The sequence below is a fragment of the Fundulus heteroclitus genome, chromosome 12 (assembly GCF_011125445.2).
Source record: "Fundulus heteroclitus isolate FHET01 chromosome 12, MU-UCD_Fhet_4.1, whole genome shotgun sequence".
Classification (NCBI taxonomy): Eukaryota; Metazoa; Chordata; class Actinopteri; order Cyprinodontiformes; family Fundulidae; genus Fundulus; species Fundulus heteroclitus.
The window spans coordinates 9,361,175-9,386,278 of NC_046372.1; the positions used below are offsets into that span (position 1 = coordinate 9,361,175).

The 25,104-nt window shown below is 39.4% G+C and overlaps 1 protein-coding gene across 8 annotated transcripts; it reads right to left on the bottom strand.

The window, feature by feature from the left end:
• Positions 1-433: 433 nt before the first annotated feature.
• On the bottom strand, positions 434-24,107 carry cdc14b (cell division cycle 14B). Of its 8 annotated transcripts, none has more exons than XM_012869996.3 (16): positions 23,731-24,107; positions 22,440-22,530; positions 19,489-19,564; positions 18,263-18,355; positions 18,080-18,156; positions 17,540-17,606; positions 17,303-17,453; positions 15,896-16,126; positions 15,679-15,817; positions 13,680-13,845; positions 13,500-13,597; positions 5,555-5,602; positions 5,347-5,469; positions 3,129-3,297; positions 1,081-1,146; positions 434-977 (listed from the first exon to the last, which is right to left on the bottom strand). In XM_012869996.3, the coding sequence occupies exons 1-15, from the start codon at positions 23,837-23,839 to the stop codon at positions 1,123-1,125; spliced, it is 1,662 nt and encodes a 553-aa protein (XP_012725450.1). In that variant the 5' UTR covers positions 23,840-24,107; the 3' UTR covers positions 434-977; positions 1,081-1,122. The 8 variants fall into 8 exon arrangements, 6 of the variants coding, with proteins under 6 accessions (XP_012725450.1, XP_021175923.1, XP_012725451.1 ...); XM_021320248.2 differs by having other exon boundaries at positions 5,347-5,472; positions 23,731-23,839; XM_012869997.3 differs by lacking the exon at positions 23,731-24,107 and adding an exon at positions 22,677-22,997 and having other exon boundaries at positions 5,347-5,472.
• Positions 24,108-25,104: the final 997 nt, after the last annotated feature.

Genomic DNA, 25,104 nt, shown 5'->3' on the forward strand with positions numbered 1-25,104 from the left:
ACTGTTTTGATAGCAATGGCGGCTCGTCGAGGAAGCAAGCGTTAACATTGATGCTGTTATTTCTTCCGTGTTATCCAATCTACCTAATGTTTCATTAAAAGAACATCAGAGAACGGCTCTGAAGGCTTTTGTTGGTGGAATAACCGTCACCAAAGGAGTAGGGCTGTCCCGTTGATTGTGACTGGTTTTAAAGAGCGGATATTGGCTGTCTAGAATAAATGAAATTTGGTGTCTGTATATAAATTTTAGAAACCCAGGGATGTGTAATTCCATAAATGTCGAGTAACAAGACACTGAGGCTAAAAATGTGGGAGTATTATTAATGCAGCCCAAACTTGTGATGTGAAAGTACATCCATCGTAATGATGCAGCTCGTACTTCATTTGTAACCCAAAAACAAAAAGCGGTTCAAAAACAAAGCTAGACTCTCTTCTGGGAGTATATATATTTAATTTTTTTTTACATGATTATAAAGAGTAAAGGCCCTTTTTGGACAGTTTCAAGACATGATTTTTTTTTTAATAGTACAAAATATTTACAATATACAAACAGATTAAATGTTGACACGTACAGCTTTGAAATGAGAGCTGGAAAGCTGGCCAAACAACTTGCCTTGTACAAAACATGCTGAATGGCAGTACAACTGTGCACAGTACATGCTATGAATTTTATTTCTTTTGACCAATAAATTTCTCAGATTTACACTTAACATAAAAGTTGCAGTTCCGTCTGCAGCTGCTTGATTCAGAAAGTAAAACACGCATATGTTTGAAAATTAAGAGTTTTTAAGAAAAAATATAAAACTATCTTTGTGCCTCTGCAGTAAACCGTCGTATCAAGTCAATATTCATGCATGCCTTTTTTTTTCTCTTCTATTTTCTTTAAAAAAATGAAAGTCCATGTCGGTTATCCTCGGGATTTTTCCAGATCCACAGGTTTACCGGAGAAGAGGAGCTCTAGCTTTGGGTATGGAGTGACTATAAAAGAGAAAAACACAGGATCATTGAGACATTTCACAGAATAGCATTTAAAAAAAAAAAAAACAATAGATCAGCAAGTGAAATGAGAATGGATAGATACCATAGCCTGGAAAATCTAATTGATTGCAAAGAGCTGCGTGCTTTACGTCCTCGTGACACAGCGGGTCTGTTGCGTGCAAGAAAGATGGACAGGAAAAAGTGAGCAGTGGAGCACAAGTGAAGGAGGCCGAATAATACTAGGCAGTGGCTAACGGCCACAGGCAGAGCACACAGTGAGCAGCAAAGTCGAGAAAAGCTATAGCCAGTCATGGTCTAAAAGATGCTGTTGTAGAAACGGGGGAGAAAAGATTCAGAAAGGTTGCAGACGAGAGACTTTTGCACATCATTAGTTTAATCCAATCTCAGTGAGCGTGGGACATTTTATACAGTTTATAGGGATGTTTGTCATGAGATTTATGCTGTTTGGTAAAGACAAAACATTCATATTTTCATAGAGATACTCAGTTCAATTAGTACAGGGGAATCTCCATAAATTACAGTATTATTGAAAAGTTGATTTATTTCAGTAATTCAGTTGAAGTGAATCTGATTATTATAGAGATGATGCAAGTATTTATTTTGATTAATAAAAACCTAAAATTCAGCTTCTCAGAAAGTTGAAACATGACAAAGCCATTAAAAGATTTTAATGAACATGGGCCTACTGAGAAGGACATCAATCCACTGCACAGTATTTCCTCTCAATTGGTCAGGACTTGTTTCATCAGAATTACTGCATCCCTGCAGTCTGTGGTTCTGCTGAGGAGACGGATACGTCTGTGTCTGGTGGCTCCACACAACTGGACTTTGCTTAAATTTTCTATCATACTTTTTCCTTCCACTTAACTTTCCATTATTATGCTTGTACATAGCAGTCTGAACAGCCAGCTTCTTTAGAAGTGACCTTTTGCAGCATAAAAGTCTGGCTTTGGGGTTAAAACCCCTTTTTAATTGGCCTTGTAATATTCTAATTATCTGAGAAAAGGACTTTAGGATTTTAACAGAAATAAATGATTTGGATATATATCATCATGGTGTGTAATGACTGAAAACGTTATTTCAGTAATTGTCAAAAAGTGAAACTCATTTATCAAGGATAGGAAATACAAATAAAATGTTTTTCTTGATGCAGCTCACATTGCGTAACAAATCCAAGGAGTAAACCGAGCCTCTGGTTTTACACAGATACTAAAGATCTGAGTCTTATCTTTACCTATGATGGGATTCCTGTATACTTTTCATAGCTTGAGTCTAAATCTAAACCGAAAGTTTATTTTTGGCACCACCTACTCAAACTTAACTACTAATCAGTTAAATAAATAAAATAACTAATGTCTGACAACATATTTTAAATTAGGTTTTTCTTTTGTAGAAAACAGAAAATCACTCATCAGATGCACTCATAAATTTTAAGAGCTGATTTTTAATACTTTTGGGTATAGCATGGCACCGGCAAAACTCAATTCATGCCCTGATTCAGCGTAGAGCTTGTGGAGCTTTCAAAAAAAACTAAAGTTGACCGGATGGCTGAAAGTCTCAATGAAAGCAACTACTGGTACTGTTCAACACAGTAATGTGCCAGGTTCATCTGCAATGTACAATGATCCTGAACCTGTGCAGGAATTTTACCAGCATTGATCATTAAAAAGCATTTATGAATAGATGAACTGTTTACTCAGGAGGTATCTCTAAGAAAACTGCTGATTAGAGGAGCCACATTAAGGTGGTCATCAGGGAACGGTCTCAGGAATACTGAGGATGATTTTTCTAAACTTGGTGTATATCTTTTGCAAAAACTATGCAAACTAAAATGTCTTGAGATGCTTGGACCTCAAGGTGCCGTTCTCTTATTTCAATTTAGAAATGATGCTACATGTCTCCAGACCTTAGGTCCGCTAAGATAATAGCGTAGCTTTAATTTTAGGCCTTTTGCGGATCCCTGCATCGCCGAAATTCAATATATTCAAGAACTGAAACACCGAGTAGGAGGAGCCAAAACATTTCTCTGTCATTTAAAAAAAAATAAAAAAAAATAAAACGTATTTCCTGAGCATTATATTTGCAGCCCCAAGTCTCCGCTGGGCTCAGAGTGTGTCTGACGGAGCTTGCCTGCAGGTGTCCCTGTGCTGCGTTTAAGCTGGTGAGGGCGCCTGTGTTGGTTCTGACACTGGCCGTGTCTCTATGGCTGCCACGTGGCTCACAGCACAGCGGGTCGCTGTTGTCAGCCACTACATGCAGGTTGCCTAGGGACCTGACCAGCCTGGACTGGCTCAGCGAGCTGGCAGAGAGAAGGAAAGCCGTTAATTTACTCCACAACGACCTACAGTGTCTCGCACAAATAGTCCTACTTTCAAGAATTTCCTTTTTTTTTTTTTGTTTTTCCATTTTTGTCATGTTAAAACGATACTTGTGTATTTTATGTGATAACCAATACAGAGTGAAGCATAAGTTGTAAAGTGGACGGAAAAGCAAGGCGAAATGTAATTTTTTTTTTTTTACTAATAAACATAAATTCTCTAATTATAACCCCTCGACTCTGACAGCAGCTGTTCTGTAAAGGCCTCAGCGGTTTGTTGCAGAATGTAAGTGGACCATCGATTCAAGAAGTCCCCATTTAAAGTGTACTACAAGCCACACTGCAAAAATTGATCTAAAAATAAGTAAAATGTACTTAAAATTTGTGTTTTTGTTCTAGATTTGAGCAGGTAAATAATATCATCTGCCAATGGAATAAGTATTTTGACCCCTAAAATAAGATAATTAGATATCCATCACTTGAGATAAGATGATGGAGATCAGTTCTTCCTATTTCAAGTGCAAAAGTCTTATTCCATTGGCAGATAATCTTATTTACCTGATCAAGTCAAGGACAGATACACTCATTTTAAGAAAATTTTACTTATTTTTAGTTCCATTTTTGCAGTGCATGTATGGGAACAATGAAACCCGTGGAGAACTGATCCAAATAAACATTTTCATCTTCACCGCACCAATTCCACAGTGACACATGGTGGAGGCAGCAGCATGCTGTGGGAACGCAACAATTTAGCAAGGAAGAGCAAGCTGGGCAGAGATGGGAAAGATGGATGGAGCTAAAAAATAAATAAAAGTGTGGGATTATCTCTTCACCAATGGCCTGGAGAAACTGTTTTAGGTTTTTTATTTAACCCTAGTTGAGGGAGAAGGTCCATAATGCAGTAAAGTGGAACAGCTTGCTTGTGTCACACCAGACAGGAAGTGTTACGGAAGAGCGACTGGGAGATTCACCCAAGGTCATGGCTCTGAATGAAGCACAATATGTTTTCCCATCCAACAGAAAGAGATTGAACATGCTTAACGAATTATAAGAGAACTCTTCAACGCACGGAAATACTCAAAGAAAACCCAAGAGGCTGCAAAAGACTACAGACTGGGATGGAGGCGCACCTTCCGGCAAAACAACGACCCCAAACAATCACATCAGAATGGCCCAGTCAAAGTCCAGACCTAAAGCAGTTTGGGAATCTGTAGCACACTGCAAAAACAGACCTTAAAATAAGTAAAATTTTCTTAAAATTTGGGTTTTTGTCCTTAATTTGAGCAGGTAAATAATATCTACCAATGGAATGAGTATTTTGACCCCTTAAATAAGATAATTAGACATCCTGCACTTGAAATTAGACGATGGAGATGAGTTGTTCCTATTTTAAGAGCTAAAATCTTATTCCATTGGCAGATCATCTTATTTACCTGCTCAAATCAAGGACAGATACACTAATTTTAAGAAAATTGTGCTTAATTTTAGTTCAGTTTTTGCAGTGCATGACTTCAATTTGCTCTCCAACCACCCTGACTGAGCCTGAGCTAATTAGCAAAGATAAATGGATAGAAATTGACCCGTAAATGTGCAGCGTTGGTAAAGACGAACCCCAGAAGACCCGCAGTGAATTACCCAGGCCAGCAGAACTGCACCCATGCCCAAAAACGCCTTCATTTCCTTACACTTTACAATTATTTGCTTCTCTGCATCTGTCCGTTCCTTAAAAATCACAATAAAATACGACATTTGTGGTTTTAAATGAGACAAAAATGTGAAAACGTTTGAATACCTGTGAAAGACACTGAGTGATTGGCTATAACCTCGGTATTTGCTCCTCAACTGTGTCAGTGCCACATAAAATAATACATTAAAACACATTCATGGTAATTTTTAAAGTCAGAAAATACAGATAACTTAAGAAAATCTTTAAATAATAATAATAATAAAAAAAAAAAAAAGCCACGAATGATAAGACATTTCATGTATTTTCAGTCCTGATCGTTACTTTGGTTAATATGTGCCACCGACCTTCCTCCTACTCCGTTAGCAGGCAGAGAGGTTCTGGTCCGCTTCCTGCTGTCCGAGCGGTCAGACAGAGCCAGGGAGCCGATGCTGGTCTTAGCGCCCTGAACGCTGTCCTGTATAATCACCCTACTGCGAGGAAACACGAAGCAGAACCTGTTAGTCGACGCCATCGCTTACGCCTCCGTACTCTGAGCGCACGGCACGGCAGTACCTGAGGGACTGCGACGACGACCTGGTGTTTATTTTGTTCTCTTCCTGTCTGCGAAGACAAAAAAAAAAACAACACGACATAAATCTCTGGAAGTTTAAAAACGTGAAAATAAAAAAAATCACTGATTTGTGGGTCAGAAGGGCAGAAAAGGGCTGCATAGAAATGAGCGAAATGCATTCAAATTAAGGATTTAGCTAAAATCGGTGTTGCACTTAGCAGGCAGGTTGAGTTAGTGAAGGCAAGTTAAGACTAGAAATAAATCCACAGAGCAGCTTTAAAAACACTTAAAACAGTCTTGTTCAAATAAACACTATTTATTTATTTATTTTTTCCTTTTTTTCTCTTTTTTCCCCTTTTTTTCCTTTTTTTCCCTTTTTCTTCCTTTTTTTCTCTTTTTTGGAAAAAAAGAAAAAAGAAAAAAGAAAAAAAAGGAAGGAAAAAAAAGGGAAAAAATAAATAAATAAACATGATTTAACTGTGACAGTTTTACAGCAAAGCATGGTGTTTAAAGATGGCGAGGTGATAGGAACGTACGTGGGGATAAATCATTTAAGAGGAAAAATGGTGACAAGGCATCAGCCTATGATGTTTGTGATAAAAACAACAACAAAAAAAAGGCTCTGCTGATCAGATTTAAGATTTAACAAATTGACAGAATAAAAGGAAGAGGATGATTCTGAACAAATTTTTAATTTGGGTTGGGAATTAATAAAAAAATAAAAAAAGAGAGACTGGGGGCTCACTTACAGCATTTGTCAGATAGAGCTCCAGAGGGAGGGGCAGGACAGGTTTGAGGGGTGGGGTTGGGGGGGCTGGGCTGACGGGCGGCAGAACTCAGAGAAATCCTAACCCGTCTATACAGAAATGCAGGATGGAGGAAGGAAGGCCATACACAATCCACCACAGGGCAAGGCTACACAGGGAGAGCAGCATGGCTACCAGCCATCTGAAAGGAGGACAAATCCAACAACAAGAGCAAACGGGGGGGAAAAAAAATAGGAAGGAGAGACAAGAGACGTCTGGGCAGAACACAAAGTCTCTGGTGTTGTTGCTTTTCCACTGGGACTGGATTAGATGAAACACCCGCTGCACAAAGTCTTGCATCCAACCGTCCCAGACTTGCAGGAGTTTGTTCTCCTGCTCTAACAAGGCAGACATTTAACAAAGATCCCCAGAAATGACTAAATGTGAAAAAAACGGATTCAACATGAACATGAATATAAATGTATTTCAGTGAATTTGACTTTAAATTTCTGAGCTTCTCTGCAAATGTGAAAGCCTACAAAAATGTAGGCATGGTTGAAACCAGGTATTTACACACGATGTAAAAAAAGATTTTTTATTTTTGTCACCGATGTTGAATCTTTGTTGTTTTAGTATGTTCCTAACAGAGCACTTCGCTCTCAGACCGCAGGTCTGCTGGTGGTTCCTAGAGTCTCTAAAAGTAGAATGGGAGGCAGATCCTTTAGCTATCAGGCTCCTCTCCTGTGGAACCAACTCCCAGTTTTGGTCCGTGAGGCAGACACCCTGTCTACTTTTAAGACTAATCTTAAAACCTTCCTTTTTGACAAAGCTTATAACTAGAGTGGCTCATGTTACTCTGAGCTACCTTTATAGTTATGCTGCTATAGGCTTAGGCTGCTGGAGGACATCAGGATCTAATTTTCTCACTCTATAGAGTTCTACTGTTCTTCAATAATGCATTACATGTTGTCATTTCTGCTTTAACTTTTTGCTCTCTCTCTTTTTCTTCATAGCAGGTACACCTGGTCTGGCGTTCTGTTAACTGTGACATCATCCAGAGAAGACGGCTCACCCGCTACTACCATCTAATGTAGAACAGATTACTAGATCAATGTGTGCTTCTGTGCTTGTTTGTCTGTCTTGTTGTGTCTCTGTTCTGTCTTCTGTAACCCCAGTCGGTCGTGGCAGATGACCGTTCATACTGAGCCCGGTTCTGCCGGAGGTTTTCCTTCCCGTTAATGGGTGGTTTTTCTTCCCACTGTCGCTTCATGCTTGCTCAGTATGAGGGATTGCAGCAAAGCCATGTACAATGCAGATGACTCTTCCTGTGGCTCTACGGTTCCCCAGGAGTGAATGCTGCTTGTCGGGACTTTGATGCAATCAACTGGTTTCCTTATATAGGACATTTTTGACCAATCTGTATAATCTGACCCAATCTGTATAATATGATTGAACTTGACTTTGTAAAGTGCCTTGAGATGACATGTTTCATGATTTGGCGCTATATAAATAAAATTGAATTGAATTGAAAATTTTAACTTATTTTAGTTGTGTTTTTGCAGTGTACGGTGGATAACGACCCTCTGATCGGTTTTGTTTCGATTTTCCCAGGATGTCACCAAAAGGAAGCCCTGTATTTGGTGTGTTGCCTTAAAATACATCCACAGGTGTACCTCCATTTACCTCAGATTGGGTAAATTAACCTATCAGAAGCTTGTAAACTGATGTCGTCATCTGGACTTTTGCAGATAGTTTTGGGAATCTCTCTTATTTTCTTGCCGTTTAGCACCTGGCCTAAAATGGGTTTAGTCTGATAAAAACGTCAGGAGGTGAGAAAAAATAAATAATTCTTTATTCAGTTTATGTAAATATCTGGTTTCAATTGTATGAGACGTGAAACTTTAGTTTCACAATAACCCGCCGACTTCAACAGAAGCTGGCAGAGATAGAAACCTGCAGGAGTGAAAAGCTCAGGTAGTATGTGTCGTGTATGCCGATCCGCTCATAAAGGCAATGGGGGAAAAAAAACAAAAAAAAAACAACAAAAAAAACAAACAGGCGACTGACAATGATCCCGGCCCAACACTGTAACATGTTAGAAACGGAGATGGAAACGGAGGCGCGTGCATGCTCGCCAGCCCAGAGGGGGTTTGTGCTTCATGTCATGCAAAGAAAAGATGGTGAAAAGTTTGAATAAGCATTCTTCCAGTCGTCCCTGCAATTCAACATGCGCTGCGGTGTTGCGTAGCAAACCAGGGGAGCCAGACGGTGAAGTTCAGCCCTGAATCAGATTTCTGCATAGCAGCGTATGCACAGATACAGCGTATGCCCTAAAAGTGCAAGAAAACCTCCTATTCTGTCTCAACTTTCTCTTGAAAATGGTTAAGAATCTGTTTTTCTGCCAGTGCACCCTCAGAAATTTATGCGCAATGTTTTGTAATAAACTGCCCTTAAAACACAACTACAAGCTAAAGCCACAACTCAAGTCTTAGAATTAGAATATACAATATTTACTTTAAAAAGAAAACCTTAAAATTAACTTTTAGAGCTGGAAAAGTATCTAATTTACTAAAAAAAAAAAAAAAAAAAGAAGTAGCTACAGCAGATTAGATCAAGGATAAAGTGTTTAACAACTTTATGAACAGTGCTAAGTCAGTAGTGCAAGCCAAGAACCAAAACCTTCAATTCAACTAATCCAGATCTTATTCAAAGCTGGTATCAGTTGAATAACTGGTGCTGCTAATAACAAAATAAATAATAATAATGGTGGGCTTTAACAGCAGTCCTAATTACAGCAGATATCTAGGCTGCAGTACCTTGCAAAGGTGTTTGTACCACTTAAACCTTGTCACTCTGTCACATTAAAACCACAAACTTCAAGTATTTTATTGGGATGTCATGTGATAGACCTACGCGTGGCGCATAAATGTTTAAGTGGAAGATTAACGACATGAGTAGGACCGTGTTTTGATGTTATTACAGATGTAAGTCCAGATTTTCCACATCTGGAGACTGAAGTTTTTGCCCATTCTTTGCAACTTAGCTCACTCAGATAGAATGGCCTAGTCAAAGTCCAGACCTAGATAAAGTTGAAAACCTGCGTTATTCAAACACAGAAGTAGGTTCTATGCGCTGCTGGAAAATGAACCTCGGCCTCCAACAGGTTTTCATGGGACTTTTTTCAGGTTTTAACTACAGAAGGACCTTCTTTGCAGTTTTTCCACCCCACTAATATTCTCTAAGAAACCTCTGAGGGATTCAAAGAACAGCTGGATCTATACCGAGATTAAATTCTCCACAAATCGACTCCGGTGACTTCTTAAGGCAGTCGGTTACTCTGGATTTTATTCGGAAGGATGCACAGAGATGCAAACCACTCTTCAGACTTCTACTAGTAAAAAAAAAAACAAATAAAAAAAACATGTACTGGCAGTACTTTACTAATATCAAATAAAATCCATTGAAGTTAGTGGCTGAAAAGTGACAACATGTGGAAAAACATTGGAGAGAGGGGGTCGAAAACCTTTGCAAGTGACTGTATGCCTTTACATGACAGCAGAACAGCTCAGTGTGTCCACGAGGCAGACAATGGAAGGCGTGGAGATGTAACGCATTCACTAAGTGCACGTCCACGTCACACCGCCATAATCCAAAAGAAAACAAAGAAAGAGAAAAACAAAAACAAGATCAGCCATACCATTCGTCGGCACAGCAACCACATCTCTACGGGGACGAGGATGTAAGCTGAAAAGGAAGTGGCGTGCACTTACCTCCTTCATACAAAACCTCACATCCTCTCTGTCTGCTCTCCTCTGCCCCACTGTCCCTCTCTCAGCTACCTTTTGAACGGCAGGCAACACATCGGCCACGCCGTGCCCATGAGGCTGCAGCAGAACACTACCACCTGCCTGACACGGGACAACAAAAGCCAAAGCCTTATGGGTACGTGGGCAGAGGCCGACACCCGTCCTTCCACAGCTCGACTCATGCGGCCACAAACCATGTGGAGTTTTACGTTTCAGACGGTTCCCAGTGGCTATTTTGGTTTGACAATTTTGAAATGAATGATTTCAATTAAACCTTAACTGCATATCCTGCACTTCACAGAAGATTACTAATGTTTAACCACTAAATTACAGGCTCTCGTGTAAAGTTTGGAGCATTTCTAATCGATTTAATCGATTTATTCAAATTTACAATTCTTTAAGATTTAATTTTTGGAAAATCTGGATTTTATTTTGCCAATACACTCATTGGGTTTCCATGAAGAGAACAGCATGTGATGCTGAATATATGTTTAGGCAAATGTATTGTCAAAATATTGTTAAGTAGAAACTTTTTTTACCGTAATACGAGGTACTTCATTTACTTATTAACTTTTTTTTTAACTTAGTTTGAAGTTCACAAGTGCAGTGAAGCCTGTTCTTAGCTCAATGTGTAATACCACTAGCAGCAAATGTTTTGTTATATTTTCATTGTTTATAATGGCACGGCTGCCATCTTGTTTTACAAGCATGTTTCACAGCTTGTTTTTAGTTGCACTTTGAATTCAGGTCAACTCCCTGCTGAAATGCTTGACATAAAAGCAAGGTTTTAAAAAAATTTCTTTAATTTCTTTTTATGAAACAAAAAGGAGGAAAAAAATCGATTAATCGGATTTGGTATGATAAAATCGGAGATTTATTTTTTAATCCATATCGCCCAGCCCTATACATCAAACTGGAGCACGGCAACTAACACGTGGCCCAAGTTTCTTCCGTCACCCGTCTGCATTTATTCACATTTAAAACCACAGGTAGAAAGCTAAACGAGGCCATTATGACGACCTATGGGACCTTTTTGGAAGCCGTGAGCTCAGCATTTTGGGTCTTCCCAAGGCGATTTTATTTCTATTGTACATCAGGAACGAGGCGGAGCGAAATGAGAACAGCTTAAAGGGAAATCTACACTGCAAAAAAACGAAACAAAAAATTTGTTGAATTTTCTTAAAATGAGTGTACTTGTCCTTGATTTGAGCATGCAAATAAGATGATTTGCCAATGGAATAAGACTTATGCGCTTAAAATAGGAATAACTCATCTCAATCATCTTATTTCAAGTGCAGTATATCTAATTATCTTATTTTAGGGGTCAAAATACTCATTCCATTGGCAGATCATCTTATTTACCCGCTCAAGTCAAGGACAAATAGACTAAGTTCAAGACAATCTGACTTATTTTTAGTTCCGTTTTTGCAGTGTATAAGGCAAGGTTATTATTTAACAGAAGAAGACCGCTATGAAGGAGCCGAGGACAAGCTAATGAAATAAATTAAGTTTGTAAAACGTTTAAGAAATTCAAGAAAAAAAAAAAAAAAGAGAAATCGGGTTTTCTTTTACACTTCATACTCTAACAGGTTACAGATTAGCCTGCTGTTGACCACGGAGAATGTACAGTTAAATGGGAAACTCAGGAAGTTTCAGCCAGGTAAAATTCTCCTTTTGGTGGAAAATACTGTTGAGCCACACGAGTATAATGGTTGCAGTTAAACCATATTGCCCATATTTGAAGCGGACATGCTTACATTGATCCAATCAGAGTTTGCCGAAACGGTAAGAGAGCGTAGACTCGAAATGAGCCAATATATCTAGAAAAATATAGCAATATTTTGCAATCCTGTGCTTCACGACATGATATCCAAATCAGAAATGCAACATAGAGATGTGCATTATCCCAATCACAAATGACTGCTTGGATTAAATTGCACATTTAATCGTGTTGCAATTTAACGGTGTACGGCATACGCATATCGGGAGGAACTGCTGCTGTTTAAGCATTCAGGCTCACTATGCCTGTATTATATTTGGTGACACTTGTTTAATTTAGCATAAAAATACAAAGGTAGAGAGGTGTAATGTGGTCAAATCGTTAGGAAAGTTAGTTTTGCTTTATTTTTCAGACCCAAATTAGAAAGAAGGATTAACCATTTTTTAAATTATCAACATTGTCACATGTTTTTTCATGACCTTGTCCAGGCCTAGCTGGGCCGCAGTGTTTGGTCGAAGGTTAAATTAACATAAATGAGCTGCATTGTCTGCATGCCAATAATAACTTGACCTGCTGGGGGCGCTCTCGCTGCCAGCGCCTGATAAAAGATTTTGCTGGCCATCTTCCCAGAGCTCTAGTGGAGGTAACGTGTCGAAAAGAAGCAAACTTATATTAAAATGAATATTAAAATGGCTTATGCTGCGCTGCTCTTTTGCAATAAAAATGCCAGCAAAGAGCCGAGAACCTGGGAAAATAATCTTTTCTTTACAAAAGGAAGGAGAAGGCGGTGTAGCTTACTGCTGCTCCTTGGTTAATGTTTCCCTAATCTTGACATCTTTACACTTCATCGTCTCTGCTACGCAAACAAAACGCTTCACACTGCAGAGGACTAATAAAATACTACTGTGCCACAGCCGAGCCTTTCTTTCTCTTCAAATACTGAACTCGATGCGTGCGCTCAGCTCATGTTAACGTCTCGCCTTTTGATTTAACGGGAGGCGGATTTACATAACGAACATCATGACCTAATAACCCAGGGACAAGAACGATCTAGTTAACACGCCTAATCACCGTTGGCCTATTCAACTCTGAGATTCACACTATAGGCAGGTAACATAATTAGTCTTCAAACTCCACATCTGTTGTTGCTTTTTAAAATCGAAACTGGTGTAACTGGAAGAAAGTGTGTCGAGCAACTGTGTCCATAAGTCTTATAATATTCAAGCTCGTCTTCCTGGTTGCGTCTTTCGTCCTCATCTGATTAAAAGACAACTATACGACTCTAATAGACTGGATCTGGTTGCCACTGCTTAAAGAAGCAAAAGAAAGTGAATATTAAAATTTCACTGCTGCGTTACGTCACTCACAAAACTCCACAACCAAGAACTCGGCATTCCAAGTTCCAACAGAGGAGTTTCATTATTGCCACCAGCCGCATTAAAAGGGGGCAGCTGATTATCCTGGGACTGAGGAAAAGTGAAGCTTATCAAACTAAATGATCATGAAGTAAATAAAAAAAAAATAAATAAATAAAAAAAAACACTGTCTGCTCTTCAAAGCATAAGCTACTTATGGTTTGAAACACACCTGGGTAAACACGTGATGGTCTGACAGGTACTAAAACACACATGGAGGAGGTGCGTGACGGGGGCCTGCCGGCAGCGTGGGTACTTACGACAGAGAGCCCGACGAAGACCTGGCCTGCCTCTTGCTCTTCAGCGCTCGCAGCTTGTCGCCCTGCGTGAGGCCGTTCCTCTCGTCTTCGTCGTTGTACTGTAAAGCAAAGCGCCGTTAGGGTTAGGGTTAGGCCGCCGGATCTGGACCTGAACGCGGCGGAGGAGTCGCGGCGACTCACCAGCTCTATTTCGTCTTTCTTGGGCGCCCTGTTCTTGTTGCTGCCGTTGATCTTGATGTCATCCACCCCGGACAGGATCCTGGTGACGGCCAGCTTCCCGTTCTCCCGCTCGGTCAGCTTCTTCTCCCGGACCACGTCGCCCTGCGCCCACAGGCCGTACTGCTTCCTGACGGGATCAAATGAGAACCGGCGTCAAGCCGACCGCCACCGCACGTTCAAAGCTTTTGGTTTCTCAGTGAAACCTGCCCAGACACATTCATCCTTTGAAGCGGCGTTTGCTGTCATGATGAAACACTGGCTTCCTAACGAGGACAGTCACTCAAACGTGGGGAAGAGGCACGTTGACGCGGACCTGATTTACCAGAATAAATTTTAATCCTCAAAAGCATAAACAAAAAAGGTTGGCGCGATGCTCCCACTGCATTTTACAGCAGTACTTACAGAATTAACAGTATTGGGGGACAAAACTATTTAAATAAAAGCCACACCTTGAATAAATCGTTTTGATTTTGAGCTACAGTGCAAAAAAGGGAACCAAAAGTAAGTAAATATTTCTTGAAATTAGTGTATTTTTCCTTGATTTAAGCAGGTAAATAAATTCCATTTGCCAATGGCATAAGATTTTTTGCACTAAGAATAGGAACAATTACTCTCCATTATCTTATTTCAGGTGCAAAGTATCTAACTATCTTATTTTAGGGGTAAATATACTTATTTCATTGGCAAATGGAGTTATTTAACTGCTCATATCAAGGTAAAATACACTAATTTCAAGAAAATGTTACTTACTTTTAGTTCTTTTTTTGCACTGTAACTGGAAGATTTTGCCAAATTCTATATATTTTTTTCATTATTTATGAAAGGACATTTGATTAAACTGATTCCTCCAATAACAACTCTTTAATTCATTTTATTAAACTTATCTGATTGCGGTTCTGTTTGGGGTGGATTTGGGATTGAAGAGTAGAGCGTGATTTTGTTAGTTTATATTAAATCCAGCTGTAGGTGGATGGCAGGCGCCGATGACGTCGCCGGTTGTCGTACGTTGTAAGCCATTTTGTAGTAAACGGTGATTGTGCGATATGTGCACACATTAAATCTACGTTGCACAGTGGGTCAGGGAGTGGTCTTATGAGATTACTAAAATTCCACTGTGTATACTGAGCATTACCGGATTATTAAAGTAGACAAATCCTGTGTTAACTGCAAAAATGGAACCAGAATTAAGTAAAATCTTTTTGAAATGAGTGTGTTTGTCTTTGATTTGAGCAGGTAAATAAGATTATCTACCAATGGAATGAGTATTTTGAGCCCTGAAACAAGATAATTAGATATTTTGAACTTGAGATAAGATGATGGTGATGATTTGTTCCTATTCTAAGTTAATAATTTTTTTATTATCATCTTATTTACCTGCTCAAATCAAGGACAAATACACTAATTTCAAGAAAATTTAACTTATTTTTAGTTCAGTTTCTGCAGTGATTGTTGTTGAAAGAAAGCTTCTTTCTCTGCGTGATGTTCTGTGTTTCCTTGCACTGCAAAAAGGGAACTAAAAGTAAGTAAAAATTTCATTAAATTAGCATATTTGTCCTTAATTTGAGCAGATTAATAAATTGATATGCCAATGGAATGAGTATTTTTACACCTAAAATAAGATAATTAGATAAACTGCACTTAAAATAGGATGATTTAGACGAGTTGCTCCTATTATACGTGCAAAAATCTTATTCCATTGGCAGATCATTTAAACTTGCTGCTCAAATCAAGGACAAATACACTAATTTCAAGAAAATTTTATTTATTTTTAGTCACATTTTTGCAGTGTGATGTTCTGTTTCCTTGAGGCTTGCATGTGTCACCATAAATGAAAAGAAACCCAGCGTTTGGTTCTTTTAGCTGTTCTACTGTACTTCTCCTGCCCTGTGACTCCAAACTCCACTTCAGCACCAAACCATGGGCGATGTGAACATTTAAGAAATCTAATGAAAACACCTACTCTTCTACAAAGTTCTGCTGTGGTCCGATGATGGATCCCGGTCGGCAGATCCGTATCCACGCTATGGCCTCCGCTGCAGTCAGGCCGTAATGTTTCATCATGTAACAGGCGATTAGCGTGCCGGTTCTTCCCAGGCCAGCTGGAAACACAGAAGAAGCATTCCAGCAACCTTCCTAAGAGGAAACCACGGAGAGCGGCGCAGCAGCAGAAGCCGTACCCTTGCAGTGGACCGCCACGGCTCCCTCTGCGTTCTCGCAGATGTTGAGGAACTTTCTGACGATGCCGTCATTCGGCGTGCTGCCGTCCACGAAGAACAGGTCGTGGTGCTCGAAGCCCGACTCGGTGAATCGTTTGGCGTCGTACATCTTTTTGTTGAGTCTGACGATGGTGGTGATGTTGTGTTTCCTGAAGTACGGGATGTAGGCTTCAGGAGCGTGTAGCGGGTACCCTGCAGGAGAAGAAGAAGGTCAACGCCAGGAGCCGTCTGGATGCAACAACCACTGAGCTATATTATACACTGGAGTGCTGATTTTGCCGAAAAACTGAAGTCACTGGCCGCCATCTTGCTCCTCCCTACTCTCACAGAATCCCATAGGATTTGGTTACAACAACAAGCAGTTTTCTGGCTGTGTGAAAAATTTATATATATATATATATATATATATATATATATATATATATATATATATATATATATATATATATATATATATATATATATATATATATATATATATATATATATATATATATACACATACACATACAAACACTTATATATATACATATATAAGTGTTTGTATATGTATGTATGTGTATATATATGCTTTTGTATATTGATATTTATATATTTATAAATGTTATAATATAAATGTTATAATATAAATGTTATAATATATATACACTGCCAAAACGGATCTACAAATAAGTCAAATATTCTTAAAGTTAGCGTATTTATGCTTGATTTGAGCAGGTAAATAAGATCATCTGCCAATGGAATGAGTATTTTGACCCCTAAAATAAGATTATAAGACATACTGCACTTGATATAAGATGATGGAGATGAATTGTTCCTGTTTTAAGTCTAAAAATCTTATTCCATTGGCAAATCATCTTATTTACCTGCTCAAATCAAGGACAAATATACTCATTTTAAGAACATTTTACTTATTTCTAGTTCCGTTTTAGCAGTGTGTATATATATATATATATATATATATATATATATATATATATATATATATATATAGATATATATATATATATATATATATATATATATATATATATATATATATATATATATATATATATATATATAGAAATAAATAAAATGCAAAATATTTCAGCACATGACTTTCTCAGTACCTGATAGTTTTAGAACATAACTTAAAGTAAATGGCATTTGACATTTTAAAAGTTTTAAGCCCCCCCTGAACATGAGAAAATCCTCGTTATTTGATGCTGTAGCGCACATATTCCCTAGTTACTGGGGGAAAATAGGGAGTACCAATATGGCGGCTGGTGGCTTCAAAGCGATTCGTTCTAACAGCAGGCGATTAGCACTCCAGTGTATAATATAGCTCAGTGGCAACAACACGCATTTCTGTAGGACTCTAATTACCATTTTCTATCTTGCTTTTGGGATGAGGCCCGCTGAAAGCGAGGAACTTCCCGGGAATGATCCAGTTGAAGTCGCCGTTTTCCGCCCTCTCGTAGTGCTCGTACTCCTCCACGTCGAAGTTTGAGAAGTCCAGCCAGCCGAACTGCAGAGCCTAAAGGAAGGGTCGACAGGGATTTCATCTTATTAGCGTCAGGGCGCCAGGAGACAGAAAAACCCATTAAGTGTTCGTTTCCATACTTTGTGAATGCCACGCAGGCAATCCAGAATGTCCAGATTGTACATGCAGGTTCCAAACGAGGCGTCCCTGTGGAGCGGAGGAAACAAAAGAGGCGAGACTGATCAGCGAAAAACATCCCCGGGACGGTTTATGTCCATCGGAACATTTCTACGGCTTTAATGCTGTTATCTTAGCTCTTCTGATTTTATTCCCTCCATCTCCCGTTTGCTAATGACACAATCTGCCTCGCACGAATCTCTGAGAAGATGCTTTAGCCACTAATCCGTCATTTATGCTAGACTGACAGAGAAATGGAAGAAATCGAACCATTTTATCAGCAACATTAAGCCATTACAGATTTTCATGTCAGATGGCCCAAACTCTCTTTGGCATAAAAATGGCAAGAAACCCAGACATACGTTTTACATATGTCTGGGTTTCTGCACGGCAAAAGCTTCTTTTTTGCATTAAAGTTTTTGCTTAGTAATGTATTTGAGCTCACGCGAGAAAAGTTGCTGAAATGACACCTTTTCAAGGACAATACAAAGGCGACTTATTACCTGAACGGGAGATAAGTTGAATTCCTGGATACCAGCAGACCGTAGGCTTCCTCTGGTGTCATATTCAGGTGCATTACCTGTAAAAGACAACAATCTTTTTAGCAAGCGCTCTCTTGTATCGCGTACAGCGTACTCGTGTCCACCCGGGAAACACGTGCGAAATCCTTCTTTTGCACAACTTACTGCATATGAGCCTATCAGGTAGGCAGCGTTGGCTTGTTTCTTCTGATCCCCGCAGGTATAAAAAATTATTTTCTTCCTTGTGAGCGTAATTGACTGCGCAGAAACAGGAGACATAGCAGGAGAACAGATATTAAATAATTTTTTTTTACGAGTACCACATAGTAATATGTGGTATAATTTAGCCAGCTCAAGCTGGCTAAATTATTTGGCTTTATCGTCCTACTTTGTCACCCTAATGCCGTTATCTTGCAAAGCTCCAAGCAGAGACGGAGGATAACTAATTTCCTTAATAGAAAAGTTGCAACATTTGCCTATTGCGGTAAAAATCCCAAATATAAACCCATGTGTACCATGTTTTGTGAGGTGCACAGCCCGGGGAAATATATAGATATACTTTCTCGTCAAGGGACGGGGGGGAGATGAGAACGGGGAGGAACGGCAAGGGACGGGAGGGGGAGAGGAGAGAGAAACGGGGAGGGAGAGGAAAGGGAAGGGAGGGAGAGAGAACGGGGAGGGAGCAGGGAGGAGGCGAAGAAGGAGAGAGAGCAGGAGAGAAGAGAGAGAGAGAGAGAGAGCGAGAGAGAGACGAGAGAGAAGAGAGAGCGAGAGAGATAGAGAGTCGAGCGAGAGAGCATGAGAAGGAGAGAGAGGAGAGCTAGAGAGAGAGATCTAGAGAGAGAGCCTCTTCTCTCTCTCTCTCTCTCTCTCTCTCTCTCTCTCTCTCTCTATATTTCTTTTTTCTTATAATATATATTTATTTTTACACTGCTCTTGTCTATTTTTGTATTAACTTCAATTATCTACTCTTGCTGGATTGGTGTCAAATGTTCTTGGGATGGGGGTTTAAAATATAAATATGAGTATCATGTCTCTTCTAATTGAAATTATATAATGTATTACTGATGCTCAATAAAAAAAAAGGATATAAAAAAAAATCCCAAAAATAGTAGGCGGTGGTTAAAATAAGCGGGCTAATGATTAAACACATCAGCTGCAGAGAAGCTGGACCCTGCAGGTATAAACCCCTCTACAAAGTGCGATCACTAGCTGGCCCGCCAGCACTACTGCAGAGAACAGTTGTAAAACAACTAGCACACTAAAACACAGCAAATGTGCAGCTTCTACAGCCTTCTGCAAGTATAAATCAATATTGACTGGTCGCTCGGTGTTCTCCTCTCCACTCTCTTCTTCCGGGATGCGTGATAAATTGCCACGGTTTACTTTACCTTGAGCTTCTTTGTCAACTTGCAACAGAAGCGATAAAACATGGCCAGGTTGAGGGGTCCGAAGTCCGCATAGAAGCTGCGAGAGGCAAAGAGAGAAGAGAGAGAGGGTCAGAGTGGCTATTTAAGCAGCCGGCCTGGTTCCCTGTGGAAGCTTGCAGGACTTCGGATCAGCGCCGTCAGCCCCGCTCTGAAAATACTGACGGGAGTAACGTCTATATTTGGAAGCGTCTGGTGATTTAAGTGGTTCAATTAAAATAAAAAGGAGACAGAAACGCAAAATGAGAGGCGGCTGGTTTTTTTTTTTTGGTGTGAAAAGGAGCCGACTGCATCGAAGCGTTTTGTGAACAGCACGCACCAATCCATCGAGTCATTTCTGGAAAGCCCCAAAAAGAAAACCTTTTGGGGAAGCTTTCTACCTAAATTGATAATCTATGTTTTTAAAGTAATTTTCTAGAATCTACACATAGTCTTCTGCATGGAGATGTGGTTATACAAGTAAAAAGGAATAATAGCAGGAATCAATTAGTCAAGATAAGCAGAAAATTAGGACTAACAATATTAATGTTATTTAAAATAGTTTTTTGATTGTCAACATTTTTATCTCTACAATTTGTTGGATGGGTTTACTCCCAGGAGAGCTAAACGTTTAAGTGATGGTTAAGTTTACAGGTGATAAAAGGTTGGTTTGGGAAAGGGGCAAACTGACCTGGGGCTAAATTCATAAAGACGGCGTCTGTCAGGGATCCTGATTCCTGACCGATTCCCAATTTAAAATTCCTGATTTTTCCTAGACTTTATTTCTATGTAAAAGGTACCACGCAACGAGGACAGCAGGGAACGATTAGGACAAAACACACTTACATATTTTTACACAATCTTACCAAAGGGATTCATATTCTTTGACACGTCACAAGGTTTATTTTAATAAACTTGAATCTGAATAAGATTTAAAAAAACAACAACAAAAAAACAACGACAACACCACACAGACCATGGAATAATTTATATCCACCAGGTGGAAATGACAGTTTAAAGTTTCAAAACAATAGTTCAAGTTCATAAAAAGCAAATGTAGTTATCTGACGCCAATAAATACCATATTTTTCGGACTACAAGGCGCACTTAAAATCCTTAGATTTTCTCAAAAATTGATGGTGCGCCTTATAATCCGATGCGCCTTATATATATATTTAAAGTTTTACTTTATGTGCTAAAATGTGCTTAAAAATCTGTTAAAATTTGTAAATACGCCTTTGATAAGCAACAAAGCCGCTCCGCTCAATGGATATTCGGAGCATTACGGTACACTGTGTCACGACCTGATCGGACCCCTGAGCTGAGTATTTTTTTACCCCTAAAATAAGATAATTAGATATCCTGCACTTGAAATAAGATGATGTAGATGAATTGTTTTTATTTTAGTGAAAAAAACTTATTCCATTGGCAAATAGTCTTATTTACCTGCTCAAATCAAGGACAAATGCACTCATTTCAATAGCATTTTACTTACTTTTATTTCCCTGTTTGCAGTGTGGAGTGATATTACACATTTACACTTGGGAAGAATATTTAATTTTTCCTTATAATCCGGTGCAGCTTATGGTCTTATAGTAATAGACACCAGCAGAAGTTTGCAGCCATAATAAAGTCAGTAACAATAAATTTGTTTATTCAACACTTTACATATAGACACTGTACCGAGAAAAAGGACAAAGCTGTATGTACAGCTGGAAAAATTAACACACTCAAATAGTATAATAACCACGAATTAAGGATAAATTGATATTGAATATAAAAATAAAGTGCAGTAAACATCACCTCTGCTGAACTGAGCACTTTTTTTGTTCTTATAGAAAATTATAACAGTAATAAGGTCCGTGGAAACCAGTTTTTCCATATTTACTTCTTATCTCCATGCTTATCCAGAACTGGAACATTAAACAAAGTCCATACTGTACAAGTATGAACCCTGCTGCAGTTAAAACTAGATCTTGCCAAAGAACTACTGAGTTTGTCCTCAGCTTTTTGAGATAGAAACCATGCTAATCTCAAAAGTATGAAACTAGAATAAATCAGTGTCAGCCTTTTCATGATGTTACAAGGTGGATAAGTCATTTTAAAATACACTTGTCTGAAACAAAACCCCTTTTAGGTCCCCCCCCACTAAAACAGTAAAGGGGCGACCATGCATGGATGATTACGAGGTTTCAGAACCGCCATCGCCTGGAAATCAAACTCTCCATTCACAAAAACAGAATGTTTTCTTGACAGAGAAGACCTTTTCAAGAGGAATGTGTCCTGAAAATATATTTTAGGTTCTGTAATCTTCCTTTTACGGACGTAAATGAAGGCGGGGAAGACGGATGGATTCCCTATTCATTCACAAGAAGCTTTTTTTCCCTGCAGTGTTATGAAAATATTGGGATCTCAGGGGAAGAGATCGCTTCCCCCTCCTCTTAATTGGCCTCGGCAACATCTTTTTTCTTCCTCAGTGTCTGAGCCAAATGAAGGAGAGAATGTTTGACTGCAGAGGAGTATTTTAACTCGTCTTCCAACCATCAAATGTGTTGCATTTGCCATTTAAATCTTAACTTTATGAACTCAGATATGACTTGTATGTCACTACTTTTGTCTTTGGTGGACGCTTTTAGGAACTGACCAAGTTCAAAGTTCCCAAAGTGACGTCATCGCCCTCAGGCAGATTTGAGCTGCACTGTCCTCACTTTTTTTTTTTTTTTTTTCCCTGCCAAGCTTTTTCACATAAATCTGGATTCCAGAATGGGGAATGATAAAACGCTCATGAACACAACAAAAAATGAAAGACCAAAAAAAAAAGATATTTTACCTTTTAAAAAAAATGTGATTGCACTATATAGTGGACCCCAGCGCTAACAAGGAGAAGGTCAAGGTGCAAAGTATAGAAATACTGCAGCACACAGGAACAAACTCACTTCTCATATGCCAGCTCTTCATCTATGCAGAAACAGTGTCGGTCAGCTGTGCTCTTGATCTTTTGCTGAAGTATGGCAAAATACAGTTGATCTGAGGAGACAAGGAAGGAAGGAGGGGGCGGGGAGACAAAATAGGTCCAACTTCATTACTTTCGTCCAAACATGACTCTATCAATTCATTCCTAGCAGTCCAGCGGCGTATCCAGTGTAACTTATTCAGCATTTCTGGTAACATACCCTTGATAAACTCGATGCATCTGGAGGAAACATCGTCCGAGCTCATCTTGCGCACAGATCCGAACATGACGTTTTCCACGGGAGAAGAAAAAAAAAAGAAAGCAGTACGGAGCGGATTCCTTCACGAAAACATGCACGTAAATTTGACACGAAAAAAAATGTTCTTTGTCGTTTAAAATACAACACCATAAAATCTGTTGTATAAAAACTTTTGGCTTAAATAGTTATTGTTTTTTTCTTAACCCCGAGCTGTTCTAACATAGAAGTAAGCCACCATCCGAAGAACGAAGGAGACTTTCGAGTGCAAGTGCGCACTCTGCTAAAACTGATCACACACCCTCCCCCCGCGGTCCCCCCGCGCGACTCCACCTCCGCGGAACTTCCCGGGACGCCATTGGCTGAGATGGATCCAGGACGCTAGCTGATTGGAGGAACGAACTGTTATTTGCGTTCGGTTTCCGCCTCTTTCAGTTTAAAGTTATCCGCACGAGCGATGTGATAGGCTCCGGGATGGTTGCCAAAGCGGTTGCTAGGATGACCTGTCAGCCAGTCAGATTTGCTGTTTCCACTTAAGACAAACCTCCTTCTGTCAGGCTTTAGCTCGTGAAGGATGAACTGGAACCAGGAAACGTCATATGGCTAGATTTAAAAAAAATCATGATCAGAAGAAGCTGACATTGACTTTATCGTATTTTACTAGCATTTAAACACCTCGCAATAAAACACCTCTGTGCAAATGCACGACAAATACGACCCTTTAAAAGGAGACGCTTAAGATAATAAATCACAAGCGTGACTGATTGCGCTGGAGTATAAACTAAAGGCCAAATAGCAGCTGCGTTTTTTTTTTGGTCTTTTTTGGCACATGTTGCAAAGGTAACTCCCTGCAAAACCTCTGCCCGAAAAGGACAGACGGTGTCGCCATATTGGGGGGGAAAAAGCCGAAGAAATTCAAGGACTGCTGCGTTTTAAAAGGACACGGTGTACGCAGGTCTCCGCGCGCTGGCCAAGTGGGCAGAAAGTTGTCAGGGTTCACCGTGCACGGCGCCCTTACCTGTTATCTCAATGTAAATATCAGAGTTTGGCTCCGCCTCTGAGCTGCTGTGCGCTGCACGGCGTTTTTTCCTCGACTCGGTTCGTCGCTTCTCGCTTTTGCGCTTCATTCTCTCCTCAGGAGCTGCAGCATGAAGGACGGATCCCCCCCCTCTCCTCTGTCTCTTGTTGCTGTTAATGTAACATGGCTTGGCTCCTGCGCTCCTGGTGCGTGCTTGTGTGTTGCGCTGCGAGTGTCCAGCCGAGGTTGAGTCCTGCTCCAGTCTCTCTCTGTGGTGGTGGTGACGTCTTTGAGCAGGGGTAGGTTTTTTGTTTTCTGAATCCCCTGCAAGTGACGTATCAGGATTATATATCCAGAGCCCACCCTTGGCTGCTCAGTCTTTGTGCACCGTCCCGAAATAAGTTTGTTCTGAGTAAGTTGGATCCAGCTGACCCCCGAGTGCACGACATTGACGTGAAACTGAGATATCTTTTTATTTGAACACATGGTTAATCAATGTGAAAATTAAAGATATGGGCGCAGAAGTCTGACCAACAGCAGCTTACTATACATGGCTGTATTCAATGAAAAATAAAACAAAGTCCATATAAAATAATTTCATCTCTCATTCTTTAGGCTAGTCCAGCTCAAATAACTCTTTCTGGCAATGGTATTTATACCTCTTCAAAGTCACTTTTCCTAAAAAGTATTCATACCTGTTTCACATTTTCTGACATTATAGAAAAATAAACTTGCATATAACATGTCCATTGGGACTTCATGTGATAGATAAACAAAGTTGTGGACAGTTGTTCAGTTGATTGAAAAGATTGCATACTCTTGCAAATAAATGTATTCAGACTCCATAGTTAATGTATACAGATTATTAATTAATTCACTGTTGTCACTTTCACTGAGCTTATGGCTTAGAAATACCTTTGTCCCACAATGGGGAAATTTGGGCGTGACAGTGGCAAAAACAAGTAGACGGGAGGCACAGTGCTTACACACAAGATTAATTATGAAAAAAAAAGCTAGCTGTACATTAGAAGAAACATATTAGAAGGAGGAAAATAATGTGCAGTTATTAATAGATAATAAGTCATATTCAGGTAAATATGAAAAGTGCAGGTAACAAAAAAAAAAACAGCAATTACAGAACTATGCATAAAACTGTGAATTTTGCATGAATGTACAAGCAGACAATTCCAGATGAGCTAAAAAGTGTGCAAAAAGAGAGTAGCATAAGAGAGACTGTAATAGTTACTGTAATAACTAATCGATCAAGAACCTGTTAAACCAGTGGTTGGAAACACTTATATTCCCACTGTAGGGTATTTGTGTACTTAATTTCAAGTAGAGTTATTCTTGGTTTTATTTATCCTATTTTATTAT